At 40.1% G+C, this 21,508-nt stretch overlaps 1 protein-coding gene across 4 annotated transcripts in view; it reads right to left on the bottom strand.

The window, feature by feature from the left end:
- The window catches only part of GRID2 (glutamate ionotropic receptor delta type subunit 2), a 1,049,702-nt gene that overhangs the window by 446,750 nt on the left and 581,444 nt on the right, over window positions 1-21,508 (bottom strand). For all 4 annotated transcript variants that reach the window (XM_065596092.1, XM_008179090.4, XM_065596093.1 and 1 more), the window contains one exon: window positions 7,240-7,524. In XM_065596092.1, coding sequence (XP_065452164.1) covers window positions 7,240-7,524 — 285 coding nt within the window. The remainder of the gene's footprint in view (window positions 1-7,239; window positions 7,525-21,508) is intronic.

The raw sequence follows: 21,508 nt of genomic DNA on the forward strand, positions 1-21,508 counted from the left end.
TTCTGAGGTAGGCAAACACAGCGGTAATTATGCAGCAGCAGTAGTAAACTGTAGGATCTTATAGGAGAATCTGGGTCATGAGAGAGAAAAACCTCTTATTTTAACTAGCAAAAGACTTCAGTATCTGAGACCTTAATCTAGGTGCTATCACTGTTCTCTATGCACTTAGCAAAATACATATAAGTGAAAGAGAGAAAATGAAAAGTGAGTCAGATTTGGTTCAGAAGTTCTCTTTCCTCCTCCCCTACTCACACCAAGTATGCATCAGTGTAGCCTAAGCATGCCAGTCCCCCATTAGTATAGTTGGGTGGGAAATGGCTTTGCTGTCCCAAGACCTTGCGAAATCTTTCACCCACTCCCTCCCCCCCAAAAAGATGCGGAGTGAATTATCTCACCCACCCCAGAATAGCCAGTAGCCCACTGATGATGAAACTCACCTGAGAAGTGGGAGAGCCAGGTTCATGTCCCTGCTGTGTTTGATTCAGAGCAGGAACATAACCTGGGCCTCTAACATCCCGGGTTAGAGTACCCTCACCACTGGGGTTTCACTTACAATGTGGAAGACCCAGTCTCAAGGCTCTGCACCTCCCACAGAAACACAGAAATGTAGGACTGGAAGGGACTTCAACATGTCATCTAGTCCAGTCCCCTGCACTGAGGCAGAAGTAAGTATTATCTAGACCATACCTGACGGGGTTGTCTAAACTGTTTTTTAAAATCTCCAATGATGGAGATTCTACAACCTCTGGTAAAATTGTCCTGATATTTAACTTACAGTTAGGAAGTAACCCTTACAGTTAGGAAGTTTTTCCTAATGTCTAACCTAAATCTCCTTTGCTGCAATTTAAGCCCATTACTTCTTGCCAGGTCTATAGTGGATAAGCAGAACAATTTATCACCCTCCTCTTTGTAATAACCTTTTACATACTTGAAGACTCCCACTTCCCCGGAGTCTTCTCTTCTCCAGACTAACTGAATCTAGTTTTTTCAATCTTTCCTCAGAGGTCATGTTTTCTAGACCTTTTATCATTTTTGTTGTTCTCCTCTAGACTTTCTCCAATTTATCCATGTTTCCCGAAATGTGGTGCCCAAAACTGTACACAATACTCCAGTTGAGGCCTTATCAATGTTAAGTAGAGTGGAAGAATTACTTCTCATGTCTTGCTTACAACACTCCTAATAAATTTCAAAATTAGTTTCATTTTTGCAACATTATATAGTTGACTCATTAAGCTTGTGATTCACTTTAACCCTCAGATCCTTTTCTGCAGTACTCCTTCCTAGGCAGTCATTTCTTGTTTTGTGAAGTTGATTGTTCCTTCCTAAGTGTAGCACTTTGCATGTGTTCTTACTGAATTTCATCCTATTTATTTATTCCTCCAATTTTTCAAGATCATTTTTAATTCTAATCCTGTCTTCCGAAGCACACGAAGATAGCAGTCCTCTGGCCCCCATTCCATCTAGTTCCCAAACACACAGTCCCCAACAAGCCATACTGTAAACTTTAACCAAGCCAAAAGAAAAACCAAAAAGACAGACAAGCTCACTCTAAAATTTAGTGCTCCCTCCTTCTTCAGCAGGCAGTCTTCCTCCCTGCCTCTCAAACTCCCCTGTTTGCTATCTGAGTTTGCTAGGAAGCATCTAGATGTTAAGCCCTTCTCTCCTAGAATAGCCAATAGCCTGATGGTTAGGGCACTCACCTGGGATGTGGGAGATTCAGATCCCTGCCCTAAATCAGGCAGAGCTTCCCAGGTGAATGTTTTAGCTATAGGATGGGTCATACACTGAGCTACTGGATGAGCCCCACACACAGAAGCAATTCCATCTTGGATCTAAGAAACCTGTTCCATCAAAACTGATATACTCCTGCAAAATGTTTCAGTTTCAACCAACTGGCATTCTTGACCAGCTATACTCATTAGTTATTAGTAGAACAATAGTCACTGACTAAGACTTACAGTTACTTATTAAAATTTTTCACTGGAGTAGCTCAATTTTGCTATGCCACAAAGTTTACAGTGAAACTGTTTTAATTATGATTAGTTCATTTTTAATTTTTTTCAAGAAAACAACATTTAAAATTTAATTTTTAAAAATCCCTATCACTTTAAAATAAATATCAGTGGTTTCAAAATGAGGCTTCTGTATAACTTCCCTTTCACTCAGTTAATTAGGGCTTATAGGGAGCAATTGCTTCTTTCAAATACTTCCATTTTCTTTGTTGGTAAGGGAGTTTTAAATAGACTGCAGACTTCTATCAACTGAATATAATAGCTTTAGCAAAATGCACTCTTCTCTTAATAAGTTAAATACATAGGTCCAATTATGTTCAGAAAGAATTTGGGATATTTTACAATGCAGAACACACTGTAAATGAACACTTCTGACCTGTAGAAGTACTTAACTCTAAACATAAATGATGCTCACTCTCTCTCTGCTAATGAAAGGTAACCACTGATAGGCAAGATAAAAGTGAAAAGCATTTCCAGTTTGTTGAACTTAAAACCTATGACACTGATAAATGGATATGCAAATTGTGCAGTCCTTTTTCGAGGCACAAGATATTTGTATTAGCATGATATTTATTTTGGATTCGAGCCCAATCCCTCTGTAGCAAGATTTATTGTAAATACCAAAGGCATATTCTCTTTCATTCAACAAGGATATTACTGGAAATAATTTCAGAGATATGAGTAAAGTGTTTCCTTATAAATTGTGAAATTGAATAACTAGGAAAATTGGTTCACTTCCAATAAAGAAGAAGTAAATACCTTTAATCACTCAAACGGATATATAGACACAGAAACATACATGACGTACACAGAAAAAAAGCACTCAGATAATTTTGGATTGTGTTAAAGGTGAAGAGACTGGATTTGAAAAGAGTTAAACAATTCTGCTCTCAGTTACACTGCCATAAATGCGGAATCAGTTCCCTGAACTAAATTGAATTGTTCCAGATTCATACTGAGTAACTGAGAACAGAATCCGACCTAAAACAGAGTGGAAAATATTCAATCAGTTTAGAGAGCTGGTCTATGCTTTTAGCTGCCCTTTACTGTACTGTGCATTGCAGGTATCTGTGTAGAACACTTTCCCATAGTGTCAGCACCAAACAGAGACTCAACAGGGCTAGGAATTTATTTCCACTTGTTGTGCCACTTATTTGCTGGATGATCTTGGGCAAGTCACTTCATTTCCATGTGCCTCAATTTCCCTGTGTGCAAAAAAATGGGGATATTGATGCTTACATCCTTTGTTCAGCGCTTTGAAATCTATCAATTAAAATCCATATGGGAGTCAGGAACTACTATTATCATGATCTGCATTGGGATTATCTCGCCCAGCTCATGCAGAAATGATAGTGAATCTTTGACAGGCTGAGGTCCATGACCTTACTAATATTCGGCAAAATCTTTCATTTCTTAATTCTGTCAATGGTCTCACTATAATCATAAGAACAGCCATACTGGGTCACACCAATGGACTATCTAGCCCAGTGTCCTGTCTTCTGACAGTGGCCAATGCTAGGTGCCCCAGAGAGAACAAACGGATCAGGTAATCATCAAGCGATCCATCCCCTGTAGCCCATTCCCAGCTTCTGGCAAACAGAGGCTAGGGACATCATCCTTACCCATCCTGGCTAACAGTCATTGATGGACCAACCTCCATGGATTTAGCTAGTTCCTTTTTGAACCCTTCTATAGTCTTGGGCTGCACAAGATCCTCTGGCAAAGAGCTCCACAAGTTGGCTGTGCATTTTGTGAAGAAACACTTCCTTTTCTTTGTTTTAAACCTGCTGCCTATTAAATAAGTCAGTTTGGGTATTTTATCCATACCTATGAATCTGCCTGGGACTCTTCTACGAATCTGATTGCTCCGAGTGTTTTCTGCTTCAATCACAATTGTTGACACTATGAGGGAAGCATCCTCTTCATCATAATTAGCTCCTGCTTGGAGATAACTCCATTTCCTCTTGTGAAGACATTTACAATTGACATTTTGAACAACTCCTCATAACTTTGCTGCTTCAGAGTTATGAATGCAGGGCCTGACAATTCACACTGTACTCAACGGAATGGTTCCCATGGAGTTCTAATAGCCTTTTTCATCATACCCTACAAGGATTTAAGACGCTTTTTGCGCACTAGACAATTTTACTCATGTTAATCACGTAACCAAACCAGCAGTTTTATCATAGGAAGGCATATCCATTAATTGCTGCATCGGAGAATGGTCCAAGGCCAAATGAAGGCAAGGGAGGCACTCATTCTATTCATTTCAGTGATCTTTACATCACACCCACAGTAATAGATTTTTTTTTGCCTTAGATACACATGTCCCCCAGTCACCATAATATCTGAGCATCTCAATTTTTTATTGCATCTATCCTCACTACACCCCGGTGAGGTAGGAAAATTCCCTTATCCCCATTTCACAGCCTGAGAACTGAGGTACACCTATGGGAGTTGGGTGCCTTGGTGCTTCAGAAAATCCCTGTTAATGCCTCAATATTTGGAAAACTGCGGTCCCCGGTGACTTTCCCCAGGTGACACAGGAAGTCTGGAACAGAACAGGGAACCAAGCCTGGGCATGCCGGGTCCCAGGTGAGCACCCTGACTCCTGAGTGATCCTTCCTCGCTTCCTTGGACCACGTTCTGAATCCCCAGGCAGGTAAATTGGGCTCATTAAGTGAGGAGGTTTTGTGTGTCACCAGGAGGGGGATATGCAAATAAGGGGACAGTTTCCTGTTTAAATCTACAAAAAACACAAGGAGTCCGGTGGCACCTTAAAGACAACACATTTATTTGGGCATAAGCTTTTGTGGGTAAAAAAAACACATGCCCAAATAAATCTGTTAGTCTTTAAGGTGCCACCGGACTCGTTGTTTTTGTGGATACAGACTAACATGGCTACCCCTCTGATTATCATGCTATTATATAAATCAGTACTTTCTTCTCATCTGCAATACTGTGCTCAAGACTGGTGACACTATCACAAAGAGGTAACTGTAGAATTGGTGGAAGTTCAGATATGAGCCACAAGAATGATTAGGGGCATGGAAAAAACTCTGATAAGAAAAATGATTGATAAGAGTGGGACTGTTTACTTTTAGTGAGGAGACAAATAAGAAGGGACATGACAAACATATGCAAATAATGAATAGTCTAGAAAAGCTGCATCTAGAAATTCTGTTCTCATCTGATAATGCAAGAACAAGGGGACAATGAATTTGTATATTCCAAACTTATAGAAGGAATTACTTATTCACAAAACTAATAGTTAGAATGTAGAACTCACTGCCATGTAATGATGTTGAAACCAAGCATTTAGCAAGATTCAAAGAGGGATTGGACATGTATATAGATAACAAGACTATTCCGAGTTATAATAGAATGTATGTTTAAAAACTTGAAGGGACATAAAATCTCAAACTTCAGGGTTAAAGTCGATCTTTGACTACTGGAGGTTAGGAGGAGATAACCTTGGGTGGCAGATTATTCCAAATCTGCCTCCTACAGAGTTTCTTAAACTTTCCTCTAACTTAGTACTAACCACTGCCAGAGACAGGATACTGAACTAGCAATTCCTGTGTTCCCATGAAAAATCCAAAAAAGGTCAGAGCCACTTTGAGGACAGTGGAGGGACATTGCTTGCTGGCTTTTCTGCCAACCACAGGCTTAGGTCTCTGGTCTCCCAGTGGCTCACTTTACATCTGGTAAAGATGCTCCTGCCTCATTTTATGTCTGGAAGTGACAGGGCACAGAATGAATTAATCTCAAACCTATTGCTAGTGGACAGACATCCACATTATAAAACTGTCACCACAGTGGGATTCTGAAACAGAGACTAAAGACATAAAGGACATGGAGTCTGAAATACCCTCTCAAACCGAACAAATGGAATGCTGCAAAAACAATGTGAACGTTCTTTCTTATTCTCAACTACTAGTTAATTGTAATGTTTCTTCCCTTTTTTATTCATGAATGTCTGTGTAAATAGATGTTTTGTTTACATGAACATTTGGGGGATGGTTCTTCTTCATGAGCATACTTATGTTTAGATGTGAACAAGCATGTTAATTCATGGACAATAATTCACCATCAAAAACTCTTTGGAGCTGGGACTGTGCATTCATGTGTGTGTGTACAGCACCTATTACAATGGGGTTCTCATATTGACTGGGACTGCTAGCTATTTTATTATAAATACTTATTATTTGCTATTCATCATTCTATATTGTCCTAATTTTAAAAAATTAGGACAATATATCATTTAATCAGAGAACAAATTCAACAGCATATTACTGGGGTGACCAGTCAGACACCATTAAATATGAATAGCATATTGCTGAATTGAACCATTCACAACCTGAAGACTTAAGTTTGATAATAAGTTGTTAAATGTTCATCCAAACTAACTGTAAATACTTCTGCAAAAAGCAGGTTTGGTTTCAAAACAATTCATGAACAGAAAACATGGTGAAATTACTCCAATAATGTATCGATTATAACATGACTAGCCCTACTCTAAGGAAACATGAGAAGTGATGCCTTCAGAAATTGATTGAAACACACAGTTGGATAGAATGGGCTAATTTGCACTGTGTGTTGTACTTCTTCTGGTGATACAGGACTGGTGGTTCAGCACCTTTCATAAGCACTAAATGCACTCAAAGGTTTTTAAAAAGAATGCCTCTCCTTTCTGCCCCTTCCCCCCCACAACCCAAGTATCTATTTCTATATCTCTATTCAAGAAGTTTACCTGAGGGTCCTGCATTCACCCAAACCAGCCCATTCCCGTTAAAGTTTGTTTCTTGCTTACATTGCTATTTCAAATTCCTACCCCACAAAAGACTCCATTACACACAAAAGATTTGCCCCTTGACAAAATTCTAGAAGTGTGAAGTCATATATTCTATCTGCTGAATTGTCGTAATCTATTTGCACACACTGGCAAACAACAAAACTCATTAAAATCGTTTACACTTCATAAACACCACAAGATAGAAGGCTAGATAAATTCTGCATTTAACTTTATCAAAGGAATTATCAAACAAAGCCAAAGAAATTGATGGCTTTTAGAAACAGAGTTTTCTGGGGTTATGTGAAATCCGAACATAGCCATAAATGCTTATATGCAAAATGTAATGTAGTGGAAGATTTTAAAGATTTAATGCAATAGCTTTTAATACAATTACAGATTTGATAACAATCACCCCACTAAATAAATACTTACCATACTCGTTATCATAGAAAATAATGAACTTCTGCCAGGCGTATTCTGTGACCACCCTCAATATAACATCATTTACATAGACGGGTGGGCGGACAGACAGTGTGTAGTCATCATTTCGATTGCTCCTGGTGAGGCCACAGCCACTTCTTGGAGTCCCAGCTGTTGAACGCTGGATGAAGAGGTGAGGGATGTGCATGGCATCTGCCAAGGACTGCAGGGATCCCGCCGACGTACAGCCAATGGAGCTGACAAGGGCCAGGATGCCTTGGTTCATAAGGTCGCATGCTGTAGGAAAACACAATGATATTCAAGATGACAAGGGCAGTTCAGTGCTCACAGCTTATTTTTCTGCTGAAACAAATAAATACTGGGAGCTGACATGAAAGAGCTTCAGTGAAGTAAAAAGAAGTTAGCGTTCTGTAAATTCAATAATCTTGTCTACTATAAAACAGACCAATCTAAAATCTACCTTTTGCTATAAAAGTCAGGAGGTTTGTCTATTCAGTTCAAACTGCCTTACCTATCATCACTACCAAGAGCAGTCAGACTGTTCCTTCCCCTGTCCTGGAAGTGAAACTCAGCTAGAACATAAACTTATTCTATAAATATAGCCTTTGGAAGACTCTTACAAACTAAACCCAACTATCAAAATAACTGGATTTTCTGGGGAGATAAACACTTTCCGAAGTCCAGCATGCCCATTCTGGGAATAAGATATTTGCATTACACATGCAGAACTTGACAGAATAACAGCTCAGACTAGCTGTCAACTTTTGAAGGCAACTGAATATAGTCATGCACATTAGCTTGCCCAGAAAGAACCAAAAACTGAATGGCTCTTGGGTTATACAAGAAATGTACAGCATATGTGATCTAACTTGTCTGTTTTAGTGTTTCAACAAAAAAAAAAAAAAAAAACCACCCACAGTCTTACAAATAGAATGCTGCTTTCAAAACTTAGGGCAGAATTTCTGCAAGTTTTCCCTCCTCACTTTTTGGAAAACCATGTTCATGCAAAAAGTAACACCTTGTAACTAATAGCCCAGTCAATGAAGGCTGAGTTACAGCAGAAGTTCTGAATATTACACTAATGACATCCACGTGAATACCAAAGGTACTTATGATTAATGTTAATGCAATCAATCAATAAAAAGAATAAATAATTATTTGGGCTATAATTTTGAAGCATTACTCTGTGAAATAAAGCACAGAGTGAAGTGTTTCTTTTGTCTTTCTAATTGAGTTGAGAGCCAGAGCAAGTCAGCAACACCAGCTTGTAACGTAAGAGCACAAATCAGGGACAATTTTTTAAATGCCTAATTTGAGACTAGCAAAACTACATGTGCAGTTACCCTGTATTCATACATGCAAAACAGAATTGTGCAGGAAAATACAATAGGTATTTACAGGTGCATATGTAGTATTTTAGTTGTGCAATTACCCATTTTGTGTGCAGATTTTGTGCACACAGCAGGTCAGGACACAAATGAAGAACACACGTGAAAAATTCAGCCTTTAAAATATTATTATAGCAGACATATTTTGTTATCAGACCTGTTAGATCAGATTGTCATCCCCTTACACTACTCTAGAAATATTCCCATTGACTTCAATATAACTATTTATGGCATAAGGCACTATTCAATGTGAATAAGGATGTCACAGTCTAGCCCTTATAATCTTACCAATGTAGCCAAAAGGTTGTATAGGAGATCATGGACACAGAGAATCTTTTTCATATAAAATTAATACATTTACCATGTAATATTTAGCAATATTACAGATTACATCTAAAAGATTCAAAAGACAGTCATCGTGTATGTCAAAATAATATACCATTCAAGAAATGACAATAACGATTGAAGGAAGGGATTATTCAATACTTCACATCACTAGATTTAACCATCAGAATTATTTCATGTTTTTTGTTAGTTCAGTATCCTGCTTCACAGATAGGGAGGTCCCTTTGCACCAGGAAAAGTGTGGCTCTGCTGTGTAAAGTGGAGATGCACATACTCAGAGGCAGTGCTAACCCATTGGGGGTGCTAAACAGGAATATTTCTCTCCACATTCACTTTTTTAGTATGTGTTGTGTCTGTGTATGGGGGAACCACTTTAGCTGCATGGGGCCCTAAGCAACTGTTTACTCTGCTTATGCCTAGTGCTGGCTCTGCACATACATCATGGAGTCCAGCTCTCCGGGGCTTCCCTGCATAGCAGAGCACAAATGAACAAGTGAAGAAGGGCGAAGATGATGGCAAAGAATTCATTACTTCACAGGTTTTTTTGTCCTCCCCTCTATAATGTAGGCTTTTGGGGAGCCAATTGGGGTACTATGTTAAAGTAGCCTCCACAGAGTGGCTCCAAAGCACTGGAGCTGGGGAAAATGACCCCTTCTCCTATGTAGATGCCCAGAGTATAGCCTACTACTTGTGCTGGGTCCCAGAATGGATGGAAGAGGCACTGTCAGGTTAAAAATGAGATAGACTAGTTAATGTCTCTTTTTACTCAGCTTCTAATCACTTTTCCAGTGCTCTTTTCATACATTGGGTAAATATTGTGATATCTAGAGTGCGAGTCCTGCAGGGAATGCTATTCCTTCCAAGATAAAAATTGCCAGTGTCATTAAAAAAATTATCCTTTATTTGTAGTTTAGATTTTTTTTGGGCGGGGGGGTTACCAATCTTTGCAAAAAAGATTTCTTTCAGTGCTGCTGAATTTTAGGCCTAAATGGACCCGACAACGTCCCTTTACATAAAATATGCCCTGCACCCACAGTCTCTCAAACATGACTTTACAAAACACATCACAGTCAGAGACAGTCTTACAGAAATCACCCTGAGGATCCTTCTCATGTCAAAAGTCTATATTTCTAGGCACTCCTTATGACCAAAAAATAATCAGGAGACTCACTATAATACTGCAGAAGAGGGAATTTTCCACTGTGCACTGTGTTACTGAAACAAAGCAAAATAGGAGGGGAAAAGCATACAGTTCAATGATGGATTTATTCTACTGCTTCATGGGGCCAAATCCTGCTCCTAGCACACAGACTGAAAAAGCATCTGCAATCTGCTCACTCCAGGTCACTCTATTATGAATACTGTTGAAGCATGAGGATTGCAGTAGCCCCCAAGGCTCAGTCACCCCAAATCTATCAGTCCAGTTCACCAACTGCCCTCTCCCCTGGCCCACTCGACACACACATGCCCAAGTCAAAGAGAATCCCCAATGAGCCCCATGTGACGCTGTGGCAGGGTGCTTCTAGCAGCAAAGGCCAACAGACCAGAGTGGGTAGCCAGGCCCCTGCCAAGATCTTGGGACACAATTGAGCCACCATTGCCTGGGGATAGTGCAAGGCCAGGTGGGCTTAGCTCACTCTGCAATCCCCAGCCTCTGCCCCACAAGACAGGAGCTATCACTGCCCGGGGTGAGTGCAGCTTTGGGCGGGCTCACTCTCCAACTCTCCTACCTTCCCTACAAACCTGGCCAAGCTAAAGCTTGGCCCAATCTTATGGGAAAGGAGTGACCATTCTAAAACAAAATGCCAGAGACAGATTGTCAGACCACTGAATAACGATCCAGATAGGCTCACCATGTCATGGGGCACTCAGAGCTCCACCCCCCACAACCCTACACCTTTTCAATAGCAGTGTAGCTATTAAGTTTTACTCAGCCCCCACCCCAAAGAGTATCTTCCCCCTCAGGTGGGATGATCATTTTCAATTCATTTCCCCTGTACTCAGGGACGTCCCTAGGGGGATGCGAGGTCCAGGACAAATCAGCCTCCCTGATAGTCTCCTTGCCGTCCATCCCGCACCCTTCCTCCCCCAACGTCCGCCCCTTCTCCTCGCCATCCACCCACCTGCCTGCCTCCTCACCCTGCTTGCCCACCCACCTCACCTGAATATCAGGACAAATGGCGTCCCGATCATACATCGGTCAGAACGTGGAACAAAGGGCTAAATATCAGGACAGTCCCAATTTTATCAAAGTGCGGGGCCCAGGGCAGTCACCCCGATTCGCCCTATACAAGGGATGGCTCTGCCTGTACTACAGCAGCCGTTCCACTGCTCCTCTCAGCTTGGCTCACTCAGCAGTCTGTAGTATTCACCTGACCCCTTCCAAGCTGGGACTGATAACTGAACAGGGAAGGCTGGCCCTTGGCCCTCTCACCCGTAGAGGAACAGGCTACCCTGTTACAGGATGATATTAAAATTGGACATCCCCCAGCCACAACCAGTAAATTTATTGCAGTGTTTCTCATTCTGTGTTTAGAGAATACTGGAGTAAATGTTCATTCCTTACAGTGGGTCACTAAGTAAACAGTATTAATTCCATGGAGCAGATGAGGAAATTGAGAGACACAGCGGTTAAGTGACTTGCCCAAGGCCACATAGTGAGTCACTGGCAAAACCACGATTCAGGAATTTTTGACCCCTAGTCTCATGTTCGTTCATCTAGAATATTCTGCCTCTCCATCCTGTAACAAAGGGAGACCACAATGGACTCACACTGTTTTTTCATATGCTCTCAAATGTTTCATTTATCCTAGAAAATGTCTCATTTATCCTAGAGAGAAGAGATGATTTATGCCATAGTAAGTAAATCATTCATTGCTCCAAGGTCCCACTGATAGAGAACCATAGAAGCTGAAGGCATTGGCACATCAGGGAGCACTGATGATAGTACTACATCATCACTCTCTATTAACACCCTAGGAGAACAAATAACTCTCTGCTTAAGGGTGAGTGTCTTTACTTTTGTAAGTAGATCAAAAATATTGGGGTGGGACCTTTGGAATCCCTACAGTTGTGTGACTCAGGCTCACCTCTGATGTTAACCATATTTCACACTAAGGCTATGGCTACATGACAGCTTGCAACTGCGCTACTATAGCACTGCTAGGGCAGGTGCTCTAAACTGACAGGAGAGAACTCTCCCGTTGACTCAATTACTTCAGCCCCCACGAGCAGTGGTATCTATGTCAGCCCTTTATAGCTCTCCCACCGACATAGCACTGTCCACACTGGCACATAGGTCGGTGTTACTTACGGTGCTCAGGGGGATGGCTTATTCACACTCCCGAGCGCTATAATTTATACCGACATAACCTGTAATGTGTACATAGCCTAACTCTCAATCCTGCTATCGTACAGACAGAACTTCCACAATAGGACTTCAGGTCCTTAATGAGTAAGAATTTCATTTTTATCACCCTATTCATATTGTGTAGAGCATTTATTTATTGGCTGAAAATGCATTAAAAATTTAAATTTAAAAAACAATATTTTCCAGATTATGAAAAATAATTTCTGAAAAGAACGTAAACCGTGAGAAATGCACTGCTGCATTACAAGGACCTTTATGCTATAAGATAACTTGAAAATGTTTTCAAATGTATACATGTTTAGTATTTAGTTTTCAGATTTATCTTGGCTTTTCCAAAACACCTGAAGTTCACATAGTGGGCTGGTTTCCAATAAAAACTAATCTTTTAGAGATTCTTTTAAGTTGGAGTTTGGCACAGCTTCTTAATGCACTAAAATCCAATTTTTATGTTCAATAAGTTATTTTATTTAAAAAAAAAGTGTAACCAATTTCATTTAAAATAAATAGCTAACATCTGGGCTGTCAGCTTGGGCTAACTACTTTCAATCTAACATGATTTAAAATAGCTAAATAAAAAAAAAAACTTGAAAATTTGTGCTTGATATACTGAAAACAATGGCTACTGACTGCCATAACTTAGCAACAAGGTTCTCTATCTAAAAACATGTTTATAAAGCAAGTAGTGCACATATAAATAAGGAGAATTAATTGTGCTATACAATCATTGTTAGTGAAATTTAGTTTGAGGAAAAGGTGCGGGCATCCAAGTTCTTTAGGCACCTTTTGAAAATCTACCCATAATTTCTTGCTTATTTTGGAAATCTCTTGTAGAGGGCTACAGTGAGGAAAGCTCTCTGGCTGAACGACAGAGGAGAACTTCATTACTGTCATTCTCTGCCCGGGATGCCCTTTCCTCCCTCTGTCTCACTCCCCTGTCGACGGAATAGCTAGCTGCTCCCCACATTTCCTTCTCATCCTCAGGATGTTGACCATGAAAGGTAGAGTGACCAGATGTCCTGATTTTACAGGGACACTCCTGATTTTGAGGTCTTTTTCTTATATAGACTCCTATTACCCTCCCTCCCCCTGTCTTGGATTTTTCACACTTACTGTCTGGTCACCCTAATGAAAGGTGATGAAAACAAGCAGATCTTCATGCCTTCCCCACACCAGGGGCAAAGGGATAATGTTCAGGGATCTTAGCCTGTGTTCTGCCCTCTCTCTTTCCCTTGAGCAGTTGTACCCACCACAGAGTGGGTCTCTGTTTCTATAGCAGTGTCTCCTGTCCTTAAATAAGTCTAAAACATTCCTGGCTTCAACATAGAAAAGATCACCAGTTCAGAAAAGGTAAATTAGCATGAAAATGTAAAGGAAGTTTAAACAGATAAACTACAGGTCTTTTTGCTTTATGTTCATAATCTTGTGAGGAAGGAAAAAGGATAGAAAAATATAATTATGAGGCATATTATCATGAGATCTTGTTACTTAATTCTCAATAAATCTTTTTTAGTCATTTTTAGATACCAATTCTGCTCCTGCAAATTATTCTTCTTTAATAATACAGTGGTTCAACCTGGATTTATAACAGATTTATTTCAAGATGAGTGACAGCACATTTTTAATATACCTCAAGATACGTCCATAAGGAAATAAAGGTAAGATCTTCTGGTTGAAAGAATGCAGGAAAAAAGTATGCATGACTGGGTTTTATATAATGTTCTCCTTTGAACTAGATACCTCAAGATACGTTCATAAGGAAATAAAGGTAAGATCTTCTGGTTGAAAGAATGCAGGAAAAAAAAGTATGCATGACTGGGTTTTATATAATGTTCTCCTTTGAACTAGAGATACATGTGCCCAAATCCATTCCTGTTCCACTTTTTTGGCATGGGTTATGGAAATCAACCTCGATAACATCTTCTTACCTGTAAGCATTTAGCCCCCTCCTCCTCCAACAATACATTATATACAACTCAGAGTGGTGATATTTTTCAAGTAACTTGTTATTAACATTTAAGGGATTTTATTTGGTCCTGATAGCTAAACCGGATTTGTAGTTACAAATTTTAACAGATGGTGCTTATTCAGGTTAGAGATTTCTTTGTGTGGAGGAAAATATATAATTTGAATACATGCTTAATGTCTGGATTGAGATCTCAATAAAAATTATTAAACACACACACACACACACACACACAACCTGGAGAAGGAGGTGCATCTCTGCAGGATACAAATACAGCACAGTTACCACAAAGTACAGCACCTGGAATTTTAGCTGATCGGTCTGTGGGTGTAGCTGGGGATAGAGTTTCTCTTCCATATTCAGGATTCTGCCAAGGATGACCAGTGTTTTATACTTACTCACTCAAAACTAAGCAACCATCTGAGCCTTGAAAACTGGGCTGGCAATCTCACAAGTTTTTCAGGAGAAAGCATTTATTTTTCCACAGTATTTCAGCATCCCTTCTTTCCATCCAAGGTTCATTAAATATATTGTAAGGCCTGAAGAGGCCATTGCAATCTAGTCTGACCTCCTGTATAACATAGACAAAAGGGCTTCCTTGGAATAATTCCTGTTTGAACTAGAGCAGATGGAACAACAGTGTGTGAAGAGTGTGAAAATGGAAGCTGATTTTACGTAAGTTAATTAAACTTTCTCAAACCACTAACAAAGTCCATATTTTGGACAAAGTACCAGGTTGGCTATTTTTTTTTAAATCCCATCTGATGCCTGTCTCCTCCTCTTCCTTTTCATTTCTGCTTTTCATACACTACACGAGCCTTGCTAACATGCCATGTACCAGCCCAAGCAAAACAAAAATCCATTCGCTCTTTGCCATGAAAAAAGAATATATGTCTCTCATCTGGGCTATTAGAATTTTTCACAGGTAACACATGCCCTCCACAGTGAACAATGTTAACATTATGCAAGTAATATAAATGGTTCAACTGGCAGAGTCTCAACAGCACAAAACACACTTAAGCTGGGTGAATGTCAATTTACCAAGCTCCAGTTAGTTGAAGCCCTATAGCTAAAGGAAAGTTGGTTATTCCTCTAACTGCATTGACTGAGGTTTCACCCCTTCAGCACTCCTGGGATCTACAAGAGTTTACGGCTGCAGAGTTTAGGAGACCATAGGATTAATGCTGACCAGCAGTATCCCTTCTGCTGAGCCCTTGGACACTTGATTATGTAATCTCTCAGTTTTACAAAGATTTGGTGCATATTTACCCATTTCTCATATCCCATTCATGACTAATGCAAACACAAATGACCAATAGGCAAGTGCTCAAGAAACCCTCATCCCCATAATCAATGGGGGTGCTGACCCAAAACTCCTTGATGTCAATGGGAGTACCTTTCATTGACATTAGCGAGCACTGGGCCAGAGCCAGTGACAAACTTGCACAGAAAAACTGGAACTGAACCACGACGTTCAAAAAAGTTTGGTTAAGTCCTTTCATTGCTTTTCACCTTTGCACATCCTCTGACATTCCAGATTCTCTCTGGGAACAGAAGCTGAGGTGCCAAAATACTATATGGTTATCTGTTCAGTTCAACAAAACTAAGAGGCCCAGGTAAGCATCCATACTTTTAGGTTTTTCTCTAAACTAGTATTCTCTATCTGCACATTATGATGTTCGAGCATCACTAAACATTTGTGAGTTTGCCACTGCCTGTCTCCCTGCTTTGCCGCTATCAAAACTGAGCGAGTGACGCTCCTTTTGCTGTACAGATAACAGACGGAGATAGACTTAGGACACAAAATTTGGATCTGGATCTCAACCCCCCATGCCCGCCCCCCCAAAGTACAAGCATGTTTGGAACTGCTGTTTGGGTTCAAACCACCATAAATACAGGGATACAGATGTGAACATCTCCAAACTTCAGGGTCCTCCATTCAGGGCTTTGGTTCAAGCCTATTTCTTACAGGCATGCGAGCCATATGCCACAAAACATTACAGGCCTTCCTTCACTGTTGTGTAAGCAATTTCCATTCAGTTGTGTGCTTACATATGTGGCATTCTGAAGCAATTAAATAAAATGAAAAATTATAATTTATATTTGTAACTGGCATTGAATTATACTTGATTACTTATTAAATGAAGCATGTGTCACTTTAAGCTAATGAGTTTCCTTCTTCACTTCAGCCCTGAGCTGTAGCTGTATCTTTTACTTTTAATTTCTTTTCTCAGCTCTGTACAAGGGGTTATTAAGCAGTGCATTGGGTCTGATATAGTATTTAACAGCAAGCTTGCCCTCTGCATAGCAGCAATTATATAGAAATGAAAAGGCTGAGTCATAAAGCAGCTTAATACAAAATTAATGACAATTTATCAAAAGATAACACCCTGGTAAAATCATATGGTTTTATTCTAGTTATTAGTTTTTTAAAGGCCCTGTGCAAGCATTTGAAAAATCCTATATTTAAACCTTGGGCATTAATAATTCTCATTTTATGCACTTCTCATTAAACATACCAGGACAATGTTATTGTTAAGTGAAGAAACAAAATTTACACAGTATACTTGACACTACTTGACAAAAATTAAAATCCTATACTTTATATGACAATCTGCCTAACCATTTACGCTGTTATGAAATAACAGATCAACTCAAAGCCCCTTGTGTGCTAGTCTCTCTCAAAATACTAATGTCCTGGTTCCCAACTCATTTGTGTGCGCAGATGTGCATGTGAAAAAAAAGCTCATCATGATAGATTGGCATCCCGATGCCTCTTCTCCCATCACATCCCAGCTAGATCATCACCCCCTCCCTTTTTTCTGTTCCTTTTCTCTCATGTCCTTTCTGTCCCTTATTTCACCTCTTCCTTCTAATCTATTTTCCCTTTTGAGCATTCAAATTTTTCCCGCTTTGTTCACCACCTTGTTTCTTGTTCTCCCACTTCCAGGGACCCCTTCCACCCAGCCACACAGCACACAGTTTCCCTGTTCAGGCCTCTGTTTCTCTCTCCTTCCCCACTCACTTCTGTCCTCTCCACTGTCAGGAGACAGCATGGGTCCAGAGGATCTGGCACTGGACCTCAGAGTCTTGAGTCCCATCTTTTATTTCCATCACTGCTATTAATTTGTTCTGTGTCTGACTTTGGACAAGTTACGTGAATTCTCTGTGCCTCAGGTCCTTCGGCAGCAGGGATAATGATATTTACACATCTTTGTGAAGTGCTTTGAGATCTATGGATGAGAAGTGTGATCTAAGTACCATTATCATTCTCTCCCTCTCTCATTTCAACCCAGTAGGGACATTCCATTCCTCATTCGACTCCAGCTTCCACAAATTCCTTTTCTCTCTCTCTCTGATTTAGAGTGCTTCAGAAGCATGTCTAGTCCTGCCCATTAATATGGAGACAGTAGGCTTTGTTGGAGAGAGACAGATGTGCTGTGTAGCACAATACTACAACCTGCATCAGGGCAGACAAAAGAACATGCAGCTGGTAGCTGTATCTTAGTGGGAACCCCTACAATAGAAAGATCTGCATGTGCTACCCTGGAGGAGTTTGGCATTCTTCCAGGTATGGAGCTCACTGAACAATACTGTTCAGAATGAGACCCCGCCCCCAAGCAAAAACATGGACTGCTTTCTCTCCCAAGGTGCAAGCAGCAAGCATCCTGAGCATCTTGTTCTCGGGGGATACTGGGCACCATATGGGAAAGAAAATGAAAAGGAAAGAAGTTTTTATATGCCACCTAGATTGTGAAAGTTTAATTTCTTTTTCACAATAGAGGTAATTCTATAAGGCAAATAGAATGAGCATTGCAGTTTGAGCTGCAAACAATACTAAGGCCAGGACTTACATTCACACTAAAATGCACCGGTATAGACAGACTTTACGTCTAATAAAAAGAGCTTTTGTTTGAAAATAAAAAGAATGCAGGGAGAAAGCAACATCAGCTGCAAAGAATGAAAGGATGTGAAAAACCTGGAAATTCAGTGAGGGCTCAAGAACACTAGATCCACTAATAGACTAGGCTCTTGAGGAAATGTCAAAGGAGTCACTATTAATTATTATGTGTCAAGAATAGAAACTGGGTTTTATTGCGGAGGCACCAATTAATAAAAACAACAACTAGCCCTTATATAGCACCTTTCATCAGTCACATTCAGAGTGCTTTGCAAAGGAGCTCAGTATCATACCCCATCTGTTAAAAGGTGGATAAACTGAGGCACAAAGCAGGGACGTGACTTGCCCAAAGTCATCCAGCAAACCAAACCAAAGTTGTTGTCGTTCATGCCCCAAAGAGCTCAATCTGAACAGACGAACAAATTAGAACATCCTAGGAGGTGCAGAATAAAGTCCTATCTTGGAGCTTTTTCCATTTTGTTTTTAAACATTAACTAATGAATGGATGACAGCATTTTTGCTGACACTGCTTTCGTGTAAATGGGTTTCAAGAAGTAGGTGGAGCATTTTTGCTGACACTGCTTTCGTGTAAATGGGTTTCAAGAAGTAGGTGGATTTTGAGGGGATTTGAAAAGTGAGAAGAGGAAGCCCTAGTACAGTGGGATGGAGGGAAAGATTTCTGGCATATGGCGAACATGGAAGAGGAATAAATTTGACAGTGAGAGATGAAAGGGCAAGATTCAGAGAAGTTTTTTGTTTTGTGTTTGTACAGCACCTAACACAATGAATTCCTGGTCCATGAGTGGAGCTTTTAGGCACTCCAGCAATAAAAAAAAAAAAAAAACCACACAGTATGTATGTGTGTTGGGGGTGGAGGGTTGTAGGAAGTAAGCACACAGCTGTAGGAGGGGACAGAGTTTTGAAGGCAAGAAGCCTAATCTGATGTAGAAAGCAGAAGGAAAACAGTGGAGGGATTCAATAAGGAATTTTTTTTTTTAGCAACAGTGTTCAGCTGGACTGAAGTGAAATCACAAGATGACTGGAGGAAGCTAGAGAGGAAAAGGTTGCAATATTTAAGGGAGATAAAGGCATGAGTAGAAACTAACTATTGGGAAAACATAAAAGAGCAACTTCCATAATTTGGTAGCTTTGTGGCATTGCATATTCTCTCGCTTTGTGCTTACAGCTCAGGACAGACAAGGGGAGTATTCATTGGGAGCCTCATAAGTGGGTACAATTGAGGAGGATTGATTTAAAAAGAAGTGAAGATGGAAATTCTAGATAGAAGTGAGAGTCCAGGAATGGAAGAACGTAAAAAATGAGAGTGGAAGAAGGAAATAAATGAGAGGGGTGCACACAGAGCAAAGGGACCCAAGAAGGCTTATGAAAAGAAACATGAGTGAAGGTATATATAGGGGCACAATTGTACAGAACTTTGGGGAAAAGGAGAAGAACGTGATATTTTATTCAGTAGGCAAGGAGATGGCAGGAGTTCCAATAGAGAAGTAAATGAGTCCTATATACATCATGGAAGATTATGTAGGCTGCTGCACTATGGAAGGAAGGGAAGGGAACAGGAGAGACAGCAAGAGGCCAGAGAGAGGGAAGTTGCAACAGCCAGGATGGGAGATAGCCAATGTGTTGACAAGTGTGTCAGTTGAAGGGCAATGAGTTGAAGGGCAATCAATATGATGCATGCTGTAAATGAAGTAGCAGCAGAATTTGTCAGCCTTAATATGTGTGGAGAAGAAGAGAGGATTAAAAACGGGGCCCAAGTTTGAGAGTCTATGTTCTTTCTCTAGGAATATTGGGAAAGTGTTTCTTTGGTGTCAGTTGCAAACTTTTAGTGAGATTGCTTCATCTTTAATAGGTTCAACAGATGTCAGGAAAAGCAGGAATGCTGGTTTTCTTTTCCTGCGACTTTTTGGATTGACATAATAAAGGGAATCAGCATAAATTTAAAATGTTAGATGTGTATTTAGAATGCAAAGCATTTGGATAACTCCTACCACTTTGCCATAATGGGAAAAGCAGCACTAGGCCCTGGTCCTAAACCACATATATGGTGGCAAGTATAAGTGCAAGAAGATTTTTAAAACCTATGCTGATAATTAAGGAATATGCACACTATGAAAGTTTTACCCATAACTGACAGAAAATAGAAAGATACAAATTCTGCTTGGATGTCAGAGATGGGTATATTTCTGCTGAGACCTTCCTTTGTCTGGAACTAGGATTTTAGAAGTTTCTTCCTGTTCAGAACTGTTATGGAGTTACAGAGCTGCCACCTATATGACCTGACAGAGAAAGATGCCGGGCAGACAGAATGGGAGGTTTTCAGGCTCCATGCATTAAGCCTGGGATCAGTACATACAGCTAAAGTTCAAACTGCACAGCTAGCACAGGACACAGGTGCCAGCTGCATTACTATTATGTGAGATGAAGCAGTTTTTCTCCCCAGTAAACATGCCCCATTTTCCACTATGAGAAAGCATGGTCTCTCTTTCTAGCTATCTGAGATATTTACCAGTATATGCTTTGCAGCATTTGTGGCACCCTGGATATGAGAGACTATAGTATCCATGCACTGTTACATTCTGTGTAGCTTTGGGTGTAAGCAGGTACACATCATAGCTATAGTCTTTAATATCCGGGAGACAACACTTCTTGTGGTAACCGATTGACAGGACATGTTTTTTATTTTCCTTTCAACAGGTCTTTTAACAACACACTGCTACAGAAGCTCTCTGTATTTAATGCACACACTGTTGGATCCAATTCTCCTGCCATTTACACTATTTTTACACTTGTAATTAAAGAGTAATTCTACTAAGTCAGTGGAGTTATACAACGGTGTGAGTGAGAGGAGAATCAGGCCTTTTGTATAATATAGCATATCTGTCTACCTTAGGAGATTACAGTAGGGGGCACATACAAGAAGATGACAGCTATCCTGACCATTTAAATAGCATTTTTCATCCATACATCTCAAAGTATTTCACAAAAGTAGGCAAATATAATTATCCCCATTTTACAGATAGGAAAACTGAAGCACACAGATGTTAAAACAACTTGTACAAAGTCACATTGATTTTGTGGCAAAACTCAGAAAAGAATTTAGGTCTGATTCTCAGATCAGTGCCCTACCTTTTGGGGCACATTGCATCTCTGATAGGCAGCCAGTGATTGGCCAGGATATGAATTTGTTTGCTTGTGAGCCAACTGCAAATTACTAGTTCTCTGTGCTATCAGTATACAGTAAGGAGTCTGTTGCTTCATAGGGTTTCTTTGGG

The sequence above is a fragment of the Chrysemys picta genome, chromosome 5 (genome assembly GCF_011386835.1).
Source record: "Chrysemys picta bellii isolate R12L10 chromosome 5, ASM1138683v2, whole genome shotgun sequence".
NCBI classification, from domain to species: domain Eukaryota; kingdom Metazoa; phylum Chordata; order Testudines; family Emydidae; genus Chrysemys; species Chrysemys picta.